This window comes from Nomascus leucogenys, chromosome 12, assembly GCF_006542625.1.
Source record: "Nomascus leucogenys isolate Asia chromosome 12, Asia_NLE_v1, whole genome shotgun sequence".
In the NCBI taxonomy this organism is placed as follows: Eukaryota; Metazoa; Chordata; class Mammalia; order Primates; family Hylobatidae; genus Nomascus; species Nomascus leucogenys.
The window spans coordinates 66,174,447-66,191,620 of NC_044392.1; the positions used below are offsets into that span (position 1 = coordinate 66,174,447).

At 53.4% G+C, this 17,174-nt stretch overlaps 1 protein-coding gene across 5 annotated transcripts; it reads left to right on the forward strand.

The window, feature by feature from the left end:
• The first annotated feature begins 1,457 nt into the window (after positions 1-1,457).
• Positions 1,458-15,279, forward strand: EPS8L3 (EPS8 like 3). 5 transcript variants are annotated; one of them, XM_030824881.1, is made up of 19 exons: positions 1,458-1,578; positions 3,626-3,680; positions 3,840-3,904; positions 5,547-5,705; positions 5,997-6,146; positions 6,277-6,332; positions 6,729-6,868; positions 6,961-7,076; positions 7,317-7,431; positions 7,512-7,573; positions 7,820-7,894; positions 8,211-8,359; positions 12,180-12,261; positions 12,658-12,692; positions 13,276-13,384; positions 13,597-13,725; positions 14,030-14,103; positions 14,586-14,718; positions 14,957-15,279. In XM_030824881.1, exons 2-19 carry the CDS (start codon positions 3,650-3,652, stop codon positions 14,966-14,968), a joined length of 1,692 nt encoding a protein of 563 aa, XP_030680741.1. In that variant the 5' UTR covers positions 1,458-1,578; positions 3,626-3,649; the 3' UTR covers positions 14,969-15,279. The 5 variants fall into 5 exon arrangements, with proteins under 5 accessions (XP_030680741.1, XP_030680740.1, XP_030680739.1 ...); XM_030824880.1 differs by having other exon boundaries at positions 1,460-1,578; positions 13,186-13,384; XM_030824879.1 differs by having other exon boundaries at positions 1,464-1,578; positions 6,726-6,868; positions 13,186-13,384; positions 14,957-15,278.
• Positions 15,280-17,174: the final 1,895 nt, after the last annotated feature.

Genomic DNA, 17,174 nt, shown 5'->3' on the forward strand with positions numbered 1-17,174 from the left:
TGCCACTCATTGTTTCTCTGCCCCTGCCCACCTTGCCCCAGAGCCCCCCGGGAGTCCCTGCTGTGCTCACACTGACTTGGGGAGGGTCCTGTGGGAAAGACGGGCCTGGCCTGAGCTGGGCAGAAATGAGGTGTTGCCTGAGCCCCAAGCCAGGGCTGGGGTGAAATATGACTGTGGCCTCCATCGAGTTGGGGGAGGCAATGAGGGGACAGGCTGTGCTATCCCAAAAGAAGCTGAAGGGCCACAAGATGGAGACCCAGGGAACAGAACCCCAGAACTTCTTCCCATGGGGCTGTGGTTGGGTGCTGGCCTCACAGGCACCTGATCCCTGGGCCCCAGCAGCTGGCTGCCCACTGGACTCTCCCAGGGACACACACAGCCCAGACAGGGAAGGCACCTCCCTAGGATCTGACTCGTGGACTCCAGGCCATCCAGGGTAGTGTTGGTTGGGTGGTGATGGGAGAGAAGGCTGAGATATCCCGGGATAGTTCCAGGGAAGCTAAAGATGGGAGTGCTCCAGCCCTCAGACTCCACAGGACACTCCATCACAGGGCCCAGCACCTGGGCCCTGCACTCTGCCCATGAGGGTCCGAGGCTCACTGGCACTCCCCCGCCCCCGCCTCCCCTCCTGCCCTGCTCCCTGGTTTCTGTTTATACCTGGCCTCGCTGGTTAGACCGTGAGTTCCCAGAGGGCAGGGGAGCCTGGCCCACTCTGAGTGCTAAGAAAGATTTTTCGATACCATAGAGTGCGGGAAGTGGGTAGGTTTACAACTAGAGATAGATGCAGGCCTCCATTTCCCATCTTTGCTGAAGCTGGCCAGGCATCCACCAGGGGTCTGGGCACAAGATGGGGTACAGAAGGAAAGAGAGTGGAAGAGTGAGAATGGGCCGGTAAAGGGGTTCCTGCTGGAAGGGACAGCAGTAGGGACAGAATGAGGGCCCTGCCAGAGGGAATCTCAGCGCTCCATGTAATGCCCCATGTGGCTCTGTGCCTCAGTCCCCATCTTCTCTGACAAGATCCACGTCCTGCTCACAGGCACCACCCAGGCACACAGGATCACACACCTATGGGTGCCACCCACACACAGGCATGGCACACACGCCAGCCCACAGCTTCCCCCAAGCCTGGAGTCCACCTCCAGCCGACCTGTGCCCTCACCACAGAACCCAGACTCTGGGCCATGCGTGCTCTCTCCTTCTGGTCCCAGCCCCGTGCCTGATGCTGACCTGTTCCCCAGAGTAGGCACCTAAAAGGCAGAGGGAAGAGGGGGCCACACCCCAAGGCTAGCAGTGGGGGAAACGGGGAAGCAGGGGCCTCTAGCTAAGCTGGGGACGCCTGTCAGCACAGACACTGCCACAGGTCCAGGTTGATGTTGAGCGGTTAGTGGCCAGGAGGCCTCCCCACCCACCAGAGTCCAAAGAGCACAGGCGTGGCTGCCTCTGTAACCTCATCAAAGGCAGGCTCTGCCTGTGGCCACTAGCAGAGAAGCCGCTGTCCTTCCACCACCAGCACCGGACCACCTGCTCCAAGACCAGCCCCCTGGAGGAACCAGGTACCCGGCCTTCACTGGCACCCAGGTAAGGGCCTGGCCCCCAGGGAAGATCGGGGCCCAGCCCAGTCACAGGGGATCCCAGGGCAGGTGGGGGCAACTCAGTGGCTTCCCAGGCCAGGTCTCCAGCCTGTTCCCAGCTGCAGCCCAGGGGATCAAGCCCAAGGAGGGGATTGGGACTCAGCAGCTGGCTGGTGGGCTGGAAAGCAGAGCGAGGTCCAGGCTCCGGAAGGGCCTCTGGGATGCTTGCCCCAGGGTCTGTGAGGTGATGGCCTTCCCTGCTCCAAACCCCTACATCTAGGCCTTAAAGGGGGAAACTAGGCTGTCACAGCTCCCCTACCCCTAAGGGGCAAGGCAGGCCAAGCCAGCCCCCTCTTCCCTTCCTGGGGTAGGGAATCTTTGGCGGCAGCTGTTTCCCCACCTTGACCTACCTACCCAGAGGGCCCTACAGGGCCCGCCCGGGTGTTGAGGGAGTGGGGAGTGGGGCTGACCAGGGGCAGACCTCACTTCCTCTTCCACATGGAGAACATGGAGAAGCAGGAAGTGTTACAATGGGGGTTGGGGGAGGCTGGGGAAGGGGAACAGGCTTCTAGCCCCGCCTTACCCCTGGAGAGAAAAGGGGTCCTCCCAAACAAGGAAACCAGAGATCCAGCCATCCCTTCCACATCCCCTTAATTGTTCACTGGCAGTTTATTTCCTTCCACACTGAGTCATCTTATCAGATCCTATGTCATTTTCACAACAGTCCTAATAAACAAGGGTGTGGATTGCTCTCTCACATGTTACCTGGGGTAGTCCAGTATTTCTGCACAACTGAGGTGTACCACGTAGACATGTGGATACTCACAAACCTCATTCGGATAACACACACCCTTGACCCGCACAGACTAACACCACCCCCACCCGGCACACACACCACATTTATTTCCACTCCATTTCAACATGTATGTTCCCTAGACTCCCTCTGTGACTGCGCACAGCCCAGTGGCAGAGGCATGTTTATAAACCATTAAAACGTGAAGCTTGCAATCGGACAGATCTGGGTTGCTCTCTATTAAGCACTCATTTGTGACCTCAGGCCTGTTACCGTCTTTGAGCCTCAGAGTCCTCATATGGTAAATGGGGACAATACCAGGACCTGCCTTGTGATGTTGTTTTGAGGATTAGAGTGACTGAAGGTAACGCCGTTAGAACAGTGCTAGGCACATGGCACCAAGTAAGTACAAGTGGACGGCAGTGAGGAGGAACTGATAGGATGTTGGTGAGGGGCTCAGCACCAGGCTCACAGCACTGTGGTGGCTGTTTTGACTATTGTTGCTGGAGAGAAATGTACATGGTCCAGTGTAGCATTAGGAGGGTACCCTGGGCAGGGTGGGGTTGGATGGTCCAGAAGGGCTTCACCAAGAGGGTGATTTTTGAGCTGGAATTTAAAGGGTTGGGGTCAGGAGGGGACCTGGGCAGAGGATACAGAGTACAAAAAGCAAAGAGCCAGGAGGCCTGGGGAGACACTCGGGGAGGTCAGCTCACTGGCGAGTCCGGCAGTGCCACCATAAGTACACACACACACATGCATGCAGTCTTCCCAGAGGGTCTACAGCTGAAGAGCCAGCATCAGCGTCCTCTCAGTTTGCAGAACTGAAACAGGGTTGAACAAGAGGGCCTCCTCTGGTGGGGTCGGCTACAGAACCCTCTGCTCATCCAGCATCTTTCATACCCAGGCCCAAGACAGGATCTGAACGCAGGTCCCTGTCCATCCAAGTTTCCTGGGCTCCTTGGCATGAGTTTTATTGGCCAAACAATGGGAGGCCTAGAGCCTTCCCTGAGGCCCAGCCATGCTGTGGCCTCCCTGACCCTCCCTTCCCTCAGCCTGGGGCCTCCAGGCCCAGCCAAGATGGAGGGCTCCTCAGTGGAGGACGCTGGCTGCAGATCTCTCTGGAAAGGGCCCCTGGAGCCAGGGGCTTTGGGTCTGGTCCCAGAGGCCCCCAGTCAGAGCAATAGCAACTGTCCTGCCCTGCTATGCCTGGTACCCCTTTCCCCAGCTCTGATGGTTGCCTCTGGTTCACTTTAGGTTCTAGGGAGCCGTCCTCAGCAGCGTCAACATGTCAAGGCCCAGCAGCAGAGCCATTTACTGTAAGCTCCTGGCAGGCCCCTCTCCCATGCCTTCCCACTGAGCCCCCTGAATATCCCATCCTCCACTCCCCCTTCCTCACACCAACTGCCCCCAGCAGTTGCCTGAGTCTCACCTCGCTCTTCTGCCCACCTCCCGCCCCTTGCTCTGTGTCCCTGTAGTGCATCGGAAGGAGTACTCCCAGAACCTCACCTCAGAGCCCACCCTCCTGCAGCACAGGGTGGAGGTGAGTACCTCTGCAGCCCCAGGCAGTGTCCAACTAAACCCAAGTGTTCCCATGTGCCCACCGCCCTGCCAGAACATGGACACCTCACACAAGTCCCTGCCCCAGAAGCCAACAGCCTGTCCCAACCATGTCCCATGGACTCAGATCCAACAAGCCTGCCAGAGCATCTGCTCAGTGTCAGGGAGGAGGTGGGGTGGTCAGATTGAGCAGAGCAGGCTTGGCTGGAGGTTGAGCGGGTGAGTGTCCTGTCCCCAGACAGGAAAAAGCAGCAGCGGGATGGGATAAGAAGCACCTGCAACCACCCACCCACCTACCCTCGCCTGTCTCCCAACCCCCTGCTGCCCGAGTCCCCAGGGCACTGCCCCATTGCCCAAGACCTTGCATGGCTGGAGGCGGGAGTATGTGGGGTCTTTGGGCCCTGTGGGGGATTGAGAGGGCCACTGTTGGAGAGGGGAAGCACCTAGGCCCAAGCCTCCAGGGTGAGTGTGAGCAGCTCCAAGGCTGCTCCAAGGTGAGAATGGAGTCTCTGGCTCTGCCAGGGAGGATGACGCAGGCACTGCAAGATTTAGGTGCCTGAAGGGCTGTCGACACCAAGGTGAAGGCGAAGCACAGGCTACAAGTGCATGGTGGGGAGAGCAGGCACAGGGTCAGGCTGGAGCTCTAGGGTAGAAGCCATCCTGTCCTGGCCACCACTTGTTAGGGCTCCATTGGAGAACAAGCAGGGAGGGAGCTGGGGCGATGGTCTGCAGGTCCCACAGGGCAGCAGAGGCAGGGCTCCCCCAGCCAGCCGAGGAAAGGCCAGGAGGACTCAGCTTCTCTGTAGGGTGGAGGCTAGGAACAGGCTTCTTGTAGGCCCAGCAGGCAGAGCAAGAGGAGACATGTTCAGGAGGATGGAGTTTGCTCATGATGCCAGGGTCCCCTGAACATGCTGGCAGTGCGAACACAGGGAGAAGAGCTGGGCCCTGGGCAGGGGGGTGGGGTCAAGGGGCAGGAGGAAGGCTGCATCTCCCTACCACAAGAAGCCTGGGTGGAAGGGGCCTTGTGAAGGTAGTGTTTGGCTGGGAGAAGGGAGGGGGCTCCTAAAGGAGAGTGGATAACAGCAAAAAACTCCTGAATGGTCAGCCTAGCAGTAGGCAAAGACTTGAGCAGAGACTGAGATCACGATGGATATCTCCAGGCGTGAACCAGGGAGAAGGAGACAGGAATGCTGGGTGAGTGAGAAGGAAGACTGGGCTGGGACTGAGTTCCCAAAGGGAACAAAGGAAGCCAGGGACAGAATCTGAGGGTCCTGTATCCCCTCCAGAGGAGTTATTTGTTGGGTGGCTGGAGCCCACATCGGCCACCACCCAGCTGCCTCACCTGGCCTGGATTAGTAAAGGCCATGCCTGTCCTTCCTCCAGAGTCCTCAAACCCCTCCTGCAGCCCCTCAGACTCAGACTCGGAGCCCCTATCCCTGGCCCCAGTGCTTCGACACCGTCCCTCACATTGGCCCTGGAAAGTTGCTTGATCTGAGGCCTGGAACCTCCCACCTCAAGGGGGCCGAGGACACGTCTTCTTCCTCTTCTGCTTTTCTCTACCCAGCACACCTGTGGTCCCCCTCTCTGGGCTTTCTCCCAGTCCTAGGACTCCCCTCTCCCTGCAGCACTTGATGACATGCAAGCAGGGGAGTCAGAGAGTCCAGGAGCCCAAGGATGCCTTGCAGAAGCTGTTGGAGATGGATGCGCAGGGCCGGGTGTGGAGCCAAGACTTGATCCTGCAGGTCAGGGACGGCTGGCTGCAGCTGCTGGACATTGAGACCAAGGTCAGCCTTCCTAGCAAACCCAGCGATAGCCAGCCTGGGCTGTGGGGAAGCAAGCACCAGCTCTTGAACTCCACCCTCCATGCCCCAAAGGGCAGCCACTCTCCCCACATACAACACACACCCAGGCCTAGGAAGAGATAGGGGACAGAGGCTGGGGACAGAGGCACAAGAGTCAGGTAGATGACACCACAGCCCCAGGCCACCAAAGGGCTAGGACGAGCTGGTCAGGAGCTCCCAGAAGCCATACCTGGCTCTTGGTGGCCTCACAGTTGACCTCTCCACCTGACCCAGGAGGAGCTGGACTCTTACCGCCTGGACAGCATCCAGGCCATGAATGTGGCGCTCAACACATGTTCCTACAACTCCATCCTGTCCATCACTGTGCAGGAGCCGGGCCCGCCAGGCACTAGCACTCTGCTCTTCCAGTGCCAGGAAGTGGGGGTGAGTGGTCAGGGGTGATTGGTCAGGGGTGGGGTTCATCAATCATCACCCCACCGCACATGTGCGCGCGCGCACACACACACACACACACACACACACACACTTAGCCTGCCTGACTGCTGCTTCCCAGGCAGAGCGACTGAGGACCAGCCTGCAGAAGGCTCTGGAGGAAGAGCTGGATCAAAGGTAGGCAGCCTCTGCCCAGCCCACCTATGGGGCCTCCCAGCTCAGCCTTGGGGGCCAGACCCTGACCCCATATCTTGGGGAACCCAGGAGGTTGTGGCCCAACCAACCTGGGCCTGGACTGAGGAGGAGCCGGGACAGAGGTGGGCATAGGCAAGGGGCTGGGCCCGGGGGGCACTAGAGACCATCCTCAGAGACTGAGATGGGACCCAAGGGGCCCAGAGGGTAGGCAGATGAGGCAGGGTGGAGTCAGGGGTGGGTCCAGAAGGAGACCAGGGAGCAGGGGCTGGGACTCCTGGAGAGAGGTGGTGGTGCCCCTGGGTCCTGGAGCAGAAGTGTGGGGAGGGCCTCTCTCCCAAAACCTTGTCAAAGATGTGGCCCCTACCATGTCCTCAGCAGACCTCAACTTGGAGGCCTTCAGCCAGGCCAGGACAGATGGAGGGGGCCTTCTATGGAAAGGCCGCTCCCCATGGAGCAGGCACTCTATCTGAAGCGGGGGCTCCCTCCAGAACAGCCCCACCAGAGGACCCTAGAGCATAGTAAGTTTGGGGCATGGGGGCAGGTGGAGGAGAGGGTTTCGATGAAAAGTCAAAGATCTAAGATCTAGGTCCATGGTCCCCTTACATTGCAGGCCTCCCGCCATCCCCAAGGCCCCTGCCACGCCACCCCAGTGCCCGAGAACCAAATGCCTTTACTCTGCCTCCTCCAAGACGGTCCTCTTCCCCCGAGGACCCAGAGAGGGACGAGGTAACTGCGGATGGTCTTGAGCTTGCTGAGGCTTTCTGGGCCTGGGAAAAGGAAGGACACCAACCCTCCCTCTTTTTCTAGGAGGCCAGGCTCTCAGGATGGCCAGGGCCTAGGCTTGTTTATACTCCAGGCTGGGCCTGAGGCTGGGGCTTGTGGAGGGGAGGGGTGCGGGGGGCAGTGTGGGGAGTTCTAGGGTGAGCCCAACTGCCCATTCAAGGCCATGGGTTGTTTGGGGCCCAGGAAGTGCTGAACCATGTCCTAAGGGACATTGAGCTGTTCATGGGAAAGCTGGAGAAGGCCCAGGCAAAGACCAGCAGGAAGAAGAAATTTGGGAAAAAAAACAAGGACCAGGGAGGTGAGTACTGAGGGCCAGGGAAGAGGAGTAGGGGTGTCTCGGGGTGATCTCTGGTCTACCGCCTTGGCCCCTTCTCCCAGGTCTCACCGAGGCACAGTATATCGACTGCTTCCAGAAGATCAAGTACAGCTTCAACCTCCTGGTAGGTGGCTCCCCACAAGTTCACCAGGCCTCTCCTCTTCCCCTTCCTCCCCAGTAATCCTCTGCTATCTGGACTCAACCATCCCAAGCCTTTTTCTTCTCCATCTACTCCCCCTAGAACCTCCCCTCCCCTCTTGGGACTTTTGGGAAGTGCCAGCCTTCCAGCCAAGGCATAAAACAATTATGGTGCCCTGATGAAGATGGGGTGGCGTGAAGGGTGGTGACAGGTATTGCCCTGTGTCCCCAGGGAAGGCTGGCTGCCTGGCTGCAGGAGACAAGTGCCCCTGAGCTCGTGCACATGCTCTTCAAGTCCCTGAACTTCGTGAGTCAAGGGATGACAGGGTGGTGACGAGGGATAGGCTGAAGTCAAGAAGGAGTAGAGGGAGGAAAGGAGGCTGGTGGAGAGGGACGGGGGAGCAGGGGCCAGGGTGGAACCAGATGAGCTGGGGTCAGAGCCAAGGACACCAAGGCTCCAAGGGAGACAGGAAGGAGCAGCAGGCCCGAGGCAGATGGGGCCACTTGCAGGAGGTAACATCCTACCATTGCAAAAGTGGGAAGCCAGGGACTCTGGGCCTTTCCCACCCTCACTGGGCCCTGTGGGAGCCTAGGCTTCCTGACACCTTCCATCTCTCCCCTAGATCTTGGCCAGATGCCCTGAGGCTGGCCTAGCAGCCCAAGTGATCTCACCCCTCCTCACCCCTAAAGCCATCAACCTGCTACAGTCCTGTCTAAGCCCACCTGAGAGTAACATTTGGATGGGGTTGGGCCCAGCCTGGACCACTAGCCGGTGAGTGAAGACAAGGCCCGAACTGAATCGGGGGGTGAGGGGCATGGAGGCATCAGGCAGGACATCAGAGGTGGCCAGGCTCTATATTGTCACAAACCAGAAATATTTCAGAGCTACTCGGGGGACTCTACAGAGAGTTCCCAACTTTTTATTTGGCTAAGTGCAAACAGTTTATTAACAAAAGAAAAGTGCACACTTGCCATTACCCACTACTGAAACATGTTATCTCAGAAAAAAGAACAGTTTTTCCCAAGAAAAGGGAGACGGCAACCTTCTACTAAAATATTTTCTCATTTTTGTCAAGGACAAAGTGAAAACTTTGTCTCAATCCAGCCCCAAATTTAAGAATTACTGACGTAAGAGATGCTGCAAATGTAATATCAGTAAGACTTGGCAACCAATGAGCCTGGGGTTAAGAGAGAAAGAGATACTCCCTGCAGGGGTAACTGTGAGATGGGCAGCTGGACAAAAAAAACCTAACGGGGCCAGTGCGGTGGCTCATGCCTGTAATCCCAGCACTCTGGGAGGCCGAGGTGGGCGATTCACCTGAGGTCAGGAGCTCGAGACCATCCTGGCCAACATGGTGAAACCCTGTCTCTTCTAAATATACAAAATTAGCTGGGTATAGTGGTGCATGCCTATAAATCCAGCTACTTGGGACGCTGAGGCAGGGAAATCACTTGAACCTGGGAGGCGGAGGTTGTAGTGAGCTGAGATCGCCCCACTGCACTCCAGTGTGTGCAACAGGAGCAAAACTCCATCTCAAAAAACAAAACAAAACAAAAAAACAAACGGATGAGAGCCAGGAGAGTGGGAGGAACCAGCTTGGGCACGCTGAGCTGAGGCATCCTTGGAACATTCCGCAGAGGCCTGGTGGCCGGGCAGCTGAGAGGGGATGACCGGAAGTGATGGCTAGAGGCACAGCTACTGGGGAGCACTCCAGAGGGAGCCCCTGAACATACCTTGACAAGCATAGTTTGCTCTATTCCATGAAAGAAGAGGCAAGGGCCTTGGCAAACTTCTACATGGCAAATGCAAAAAGGGTTAAGAAGGCAGAGAATAATTCCAGAGGGTTAAGGAGAACCTGAAGAGCAGAGGGATGAAAACCAAGAGAGAAGGCTTTAGAAAAGCAGAAAAGCCAACAGGGAAATGAGTCTTTTCTTGGAGTTACTTGCCTAATAACCACTTTTGTTTTGTTTGAGACAAGGTCTCGTTCTGGCACTCAGGCTGGAGTGCAGTGGCGTGATGATCTCACCTCATTGCAGCCTCCACCTCCTGGCTCCAGCGATCCTCCTACCTCACCTTCTCGAATAGCTGGGACCACAGGTGTGCCACCTGTGTGCCACCACCATGTCTGGCTATTTTTTATATTTTTTTTTGTAGAGATGGGGTTTCACCATGTTGCCCAGGCTGGTCTTGAACTCCTGAGCTCAAGGGATCCACCCAGCTCAGCTTCCCAAAGTGCTGAGGTTACAGGCATGAGATGCCGCACCCTGCCATGGCCAGTTCTTTTCAATTCAGCCCCATTTAGAAAATGTTGTGTCCAGTTTGTCTGAAGACATGAATTATAGTTCAAAACTATCTATTTTTTATTATGGTATAATATACATAGCATGAAATTAACCATTTTTATCATTTTAAGTGTATAATTCATTGGCAATACGTTCATTAACAATGTGTGCCACCAACACCATTATGTACAGTATTTCAAGAACTTTTTCATCATCCCAAACAGAAATTCTGTACCCATTAAACAATAATTCCCCATTATCCACTCCTCAACCCTTGGAAACCTCTATTCTACTTTCTGTCTCTATGAGAATATGTTGCCTGTTCTAGAAATCTCACATAAGTGAAATCATACAATATTCGTCCTGTCGTATGTGGCTTGTTTCACTTAAAATAATGCCTTCATGATTCATCCATGTTGTACTATCTATCAGAACTGCCTTCCTTTTTATAGCTGGATAATATTCCGTTGTTATGGGTATGACACATTTTGTTTATTTATTCATCTGTTGATGGACAGGTGGGTTGTTTCCACCCATAACAATCTATTTTTATGCACTCTCTGTGCAGTCACTAAAATGAAATTACTTATCAGTTTTGGACCTCCCATGTCATACCAGTGTTCCCTTGTCCAAAACCCTGGGACTAAAAGTACCTGAATAAGCCAGTCTCACAGCTCTTAGGGCTGTGCTGGGCTCCCACTGTCTATGGGAGTAGCTCTGGTATCTGTCTAGCAGTAGCAGGAGAGGAAAACAGAGGTTCTACAATAGACTCAAACAAGAGGGCCTCAAATTCTTTCATTCAGCCACTTTAACATTGAATAACCATGTCGAATACACCATTTTGTGTTTCAAAACCCAGCCTTGCTTCTACAATTTGAGTCCTTAGAAAAACAGATTAGCACATATCATTTTTTAAATACCCACGCAGATGCAAAACAACTTCAGTATTCATAAAATGATGTACAATTGATAAATACTTTTAAATGTAATATTGTCAGATGTGCCCTTAGATGTTTTTTAATTTCTTAACATAACCAGAAATAAATGAAAGACAGAAACACAGAAATTAGAATACCTAAAGAAATGTAAAAACCCTCAAAAGAGTTGAATTTCAGGCAAATTGTATTCAGATAACTTGATTTTTGGCAAATTGACCCGAAGCTATCAGTAACACTAAATGTTGTGGTCATCCAGAAGGACGGAGACCATACAAGGCCATTGGATTTGGCAATCAGGATTTTAAATGGACTAGTTTCAATAAAGTAATGGCAGAGGTAGAAACCAGGTTGCAGAAATAATGAAAGAAAAAGAGACAAGAATATACAGGCAGAGGATATAGGCACATTCTCAAGAAATTTGGTATGAAGAAAGTAACAGGATGACAGCTTATACAGAGTAGTATTAGGGTCAAGACCCAAGCATGTTTCTAAGGCACAGAAGGAAACAATTAAGAAGATTGAGAAGAGGGAATCATTCCTTTGTTCCCATTGAATAAACACTTAACAGCTGCCTCCTATGTATCAGCCACTGTACTAGGGATACAGCCCCCAAGGAAATCTATATATAGTAAGAAACAAAGAGCTAAGAATCATGAGCAATGCAGTGTGAGAAGAGCAATACCCAGGGATGTACCAAGTTCAGCAGAATATTTACTTCTGCCCCAGTGAAGCAAGGAGGGGAACGTCTTCAAGGAAATGAATGGGCATTCCCTGGGCAGACAAGTGGAAAATATTCCAAGCAGGGCAAGCCTGAAGGCCACAAACAGCATAGTCCTCCTGGGCCCTGTGCAATGGGCGAGAGGGAGGCTGAGAGGCAAGGACCAGCCCATCCCAGAGTCAACGAGAGCAGCTCAGCTGCCGTCTACTTCACCAGGTGGAAATCCACAGACAATTTAGCTAGAAAGAAAAGGATCTGCTGCTGGGAAACTAAAAACAGCCTAGAAAAATACTGCACAAGACCCCTGGGGTGTTGTCCAGCCCAAAAGCTCTTGTAGTTCTACTACTTTAATCCAAACGCCCAATCAGGGCAATGAAGTGTCCATCATGTTCTTATGGAGGTGGTGTATCTTTACCTCATGGGCAGAGGTGAGGCTGGCCCCCAGACACCTGCACCGTGGGACGTGTCCAGGCTTAACTGCTTGCTCCTTTGTGGGTGTCCTGGGGCCTTTCATCTGTGCACGTGGACCATGTCACCTATTAGCCAAAAGATTCCTGAGGCTAGGCCCTGTCGTCCCCTCCCTCTCCGCATCCCACAGGCTGGCATCAGAGTTCACGGAGTGGATGTGAACTCAGCTTTGTTTCTCTTTTCAGGGCCGACTGGACAGGTGATGAGCCCCTGCCCTACCAACCCACATTCTCGGATGACTGGCAACTTCCGGAGCCCTCCAGCCAAGTAAGGGGAGCTTGGCACACAGCCCTACCCACAGCCCTAGTCTCTAGCTAGTTTCTACCCTCCCCATCCAAACCATGGTCACACAACTAGTGTGACCTAACACTGGCAAGCCAGCAAATTCCATGGAAACCCAAAAGTCACCACCAGACTGCAAACAGGAGATATTCTGGGGGACTCTCAGGGTTGGGACATAGGCTCAATTTCTGAGGCCCCATCTCCAAGTAGTGGGTGGGTGGGTTCATGTGGGTACCTGTATCTGTAAACTGGGGGAGGCAGGAAAGGGGATAGGAGGCAGCTGTGTGTGAGCTGCTTATGCCTGTGGTCGGATACCCCAGCTCCCTCCCACCATGCTGGCTGCCTCCTGCTCTTACTCACTCTCTGTTCTGTCCCTTACAGGCACCCTTAGGATACCAGGACCCTGTTTCCCTTCGGTATGCTCTGGGCTTAATAGGGACCGCGTGGTCCTGGGGAGGGAGGGACAGGGCAGTTCCTTTGGATCTCTGGCTCTCTACATCTTAAGAGAGCCAAGAGGGTCTCTTTTACCCAGACAAACATGTACGAGGACATCCCTCTCCTACCTTGGGTGAAAAACAGTGTTCTACCCTCCTAGGCTCCCATTGCTTCTTCTCATGATACTACGCACACATGCTTCTGATTTCCCATACTCAAGTATAAAGTGCTTAGGGCAGAGCTCAGATGTAGAAAATTCCACTCCCGGAAATGTCTTCAGAAATCAATGACATTTCAGACCCCTCCTGCCTGCAGAAAGCCCCACCTAACACTGACCTGCCAGCAAACTCTAAAGAAACCCAAAAGTCACCATCAGACTGCAGGCCAGAGATACCTGGGGGGACTCTCAGGGCTGGGACATAGGCTCAATTTCTGAGGCCCCATTCTCCAGCCATTCCTGACTCTGTTTCTTAGGGGGGGAAGTCATAGGTTAGGGAGCACCTCACACTTTCCTCAGGAGAAGACACACAACCATGACCCTCAGCCTGGGGACCCCAACTCCAGGCCCTCCAGCCCCAAACCTCTCCAGCCAGCCCTGAAAATGCAAGTCTTGTACGAGTTTGAAGCTAGGAACCCACGGGAACTGACGGTGGTCCAGGGAGAGAAGCTGGAGGTGAGGCTTGGGCCACAGGCTAGAAAAGGAGGTGGTGGTTGGTGGGAGCTACAGGCAGCCAAGGATGGATGGTCCAGGGATGGGGCTGCCAAGGTGGGTGGCCTAGAGAGGGAGAAGGAGGGTAGGAAAGAGCCAGAGGGAGAAAGCCTTGTGTCGGGAGGGAAGGCTGGCTGGACAGAGGCTCAGGGGACTGAGGTGGTGACTCTTGGCAGGTTCTGGACCACAGCAAGCGGTGGTGGCTGGTAAAGAACGAGGCAGGACAGAGCGGCTACATTCCGAGCAACATCCTGGAGCCCCTACAGCCGGGGACCCCTGGGACGCAGGGCCAGTCACCCCCTCGGGTACTACCCAGCCTGGACTATCCAGAGCCCTAAGTCTTGAGTTGGAGGTGGGGGTGGGGAGGATTCAGTGGCAAGCAGAGGAGATAGTCTTGGTTTGATTCGGACCGTATTACTACATGCTTAGTGTGTGCCAACTTTATCATGGTGCCAGAGCAGAGAACAAGATCAGCTCCTTGCCAGACCAGAAAGCCACAGAGTAAGAGAAGTGATTTGATGGGAACCTGGAGAAGGGACCCAGATGTTAGGGGCTGTGGTTGGCTGTGAGATGAGATGGACTCTGACCCCTGGTTCCCCCTGATTCTAGGTTCCAATGCTTCGACTTAGCTCGAGGCCTGAAGAGGTCACAGACTGGCTGCAGGCAGAGAACTTCTCCACTGCGTGAGTGCCTGGCCCTACAGGATGTGGAGGGAGAAACTTTGTAAAGGGCTAACCAAGGAAACCCAGAGACTCAGAACATACAACCTGGCCTACATTGTACATGACCCCGATCCAGCACTGTCTCTGCTGAGTTAGAGGACAGAGCAGAGGCGTGTCCAAGCCTAGATTAGAGATTAAGTGGGGAGCCCTGCTGTGGCAAAGGCAGCAAGGATCAAGGGAGTGGACTCGGGAAGAACCCCAGCTGCCAGCTTAGCCACCCCTCCCCAGCCAGAAGATTCTCTCCCAGAGCACTTCTTTCAAACCTGGAAGTTCTGAAATTGGCTGAAGCCAAATGCTGACTTTACTCCTTCACTCTCAGATAGCCTACTCCATGAATTTTTCTGTAACCCCAACCTCCGAGCCCAAAGAGCCCCGTCTCTACCCAAATGCTCAGGCCCAGGGTCCTTCCAGCCCACCACAGATGACTGCTGTTTTGTTCACAGCACCGTGAGGACACTTGGGTCCCTGACAGGGAGCCAGCTACTTCGCATAAGACCTGGGGAGCTACAGATGCTATGTCCACAGGAGGCCCCACGAATCCTGTCCCGGCTGGAGGCTGTCAGAAGGATGCTGGGGGTGAGGACAACCTGGGGGTGTCTGGTGCTCCTGGGTGAGAGAGAGTGCCAGTTGGAAAGTCTGCAGGCCCAGCCCTGGGGCAGAACTGAGTGTGGCGGGTGCTGGGCACAGGATATTCCCCCAGGGGCTTAGCTTCATGCATTCAGGCTTACCTTGAGGTTCCAAGCTTATTGGTGGCATAAGCTCTGCAGATCCCTCACCTGCCACCAGCCTCATCTGAATCTTTTTCTTTCTTCAGATAAGCCCTTAGGCACCAGCTTAGACACCTCCAAGAACCAGGCCCCGCTGATGCAAGATGGCAGATCTTATACCCATTAGAGCCCTGAGAATTCCTCTTCTGGATCCCAGTTTGCAGCAAACCCCACACCCCAGCTCACACAGCAAAAACAATGGACAGGCCCAGAGGCTGAAGCAAACAGTGCCCCTTCTGGCCGTGCTGGAGCCTCCCCAGTAACCACCTATTTATTTTATCTCTTTCCCAAACCTGGAGCATTTATGCCTAGGCTTGTCAAGAATCTGTTCAGTCCCTCTTCTTCTCAATAAAAGCATCTTCAAGCTTGTCATGTGCCTCCCTCGCAGCTTCTTCTGGGCCTGAGGGAGAACAAAGGCAGGGAGGCAGGAAGGGCTGGGACACTTGGCATGAAAACAGCAACAAGCTGAGCCAGATTGTTTGAATGTGAGTAGACATTCACACAGCAACCTGGAGCTGGGAATCAGAATTTGAGAATTAAGGTCCAAGCTCTCCTGACTCTCTTTCTAAACAAACTCCAAAATAAAGCTATGCTCACCATCTTTTTCGCACACACGTCTCTCAGTATATTCCAAGGCACCCAGCACAGCTGCAGGCACACCACTTCACAGTAGCAAAGAGCACCAGGACCGACAGCTGTAGGCTTTGGTCAGTGGCACCAGTCGGCTGGGTGAACTCCAGCAAGTCATTCCACTCTTTGGGTCCCTGTTTTCTCAAGGGTTAAGCAAAGAGTTTGAACTGTCCATAGCTTCTTATATTTTTTAGTAAAAGTAGCTTTCTTTAATCTCAATGGAGTTCCCTCTCTACATACCAGTAGCTATATTTTTATTGATTTAGTCAACAGATAAGGCCCAATGTACTTATAGATTTGAGGGTTCTTAAGATGTTCCCTTAAATCTCTCTTAGCTGAATGTGTCCATGACCCTAACATTGTCTGGGCCCCAGACTGCCCTGTTTTTAGATGGCCTATGTCATTCCCTTAAGTTCCTGGCCTCAGAAAATCATCTCTCATAGCTGTTAACAGAATAGGAAAGCAACAATTTTCCCTCACAAAAGAGAGAAAAGGTGAGACCCTTTTTGGGTGTGGCTTGTCAAGGGCAAAAGTTACCCAGAAAAGTTAATTTCTTGGGATGGGGGAGGAGGTATTAACCCATCACCCTCTGTTGCCTCCCAGAGCTAAAGGAGCCTAGAAGCAGGGAAACCGTCCAGGATCCGAAAAAACTGTTTTCACCTGGTGTTCCCCAGACTTCCCAAGAAGACTGCCATGTGGCGAGAGGCTGTTCAGATGGCCAAGTGCAGGGAAACCAGCACCAACTGCATTATTAGACAGATCTAGGTTTGAATCCCAGACCATCTGTGGGACCTCAAGCTTAGAGGAGCAACTACCCTAACTGCTCCAGGCCTGTTTCTTCTTCTAGAAAATGGGCATAACACCTACTTCCTAAAGTTGTTGTGAAGCTTAAATTGGAATAAATTAGCTAACATACGTAAACACTTAGATATTGCCTGGCATATGATAGGTGCTCAATAAATGCTAATCTTATACCTCAGGTGAATCTGTGACTGGCCTTTTGCTTTCTTGGGAGGAGAGACACAGGCATTATAAATTTCACCTGTCCATGTGGTTTGTACTCTTTTCCTTTCTTCTGTTTAGCAAAATGCCCTTTTAAAAAGTCCCAATCTTGCTTCTGTTGAACTGATGGGCAAATGTGATTTCCCACATCTGAGCAAGGGGATCTAGGCGCTCAGACTGCCCTGTGGGCTGTGCTGTGGACGCCTGACCAGAACCCTCAGAGCAACTCAGGACTCCTTCCTCTGTCACTCCTCCACAGTCAACTAGAATCCTATCTCTCCCGAGTTAACCTTGTTGCAAATCTGTGCCCCTTTTCATTTGCATGGGCCCTGCCGAAATTCAGAAGCTTAGTTCTTCCCATGACCACAGGGGCCTCCTGCAGGTCTCTTGCTCTGTCAAGGTCAAAACCCCTACTTTCCTAAATTCAACCACTGATTCTCCATCTTCATCTTACTTGATTAGCCACACTTGACGTAGTTGATCACTTCTCCCTTTAAACATCTTCACATGGCTTCCAGAATACTTTGTTTTCCTCCTACCTCCCTGGCCACTCCTTTTCAGACTAGTTTGCTGGTTCGCTCTCATTTTTCCCTAACCTTTACATGTTGATATGCCAGAGCACCTCAAACCCTT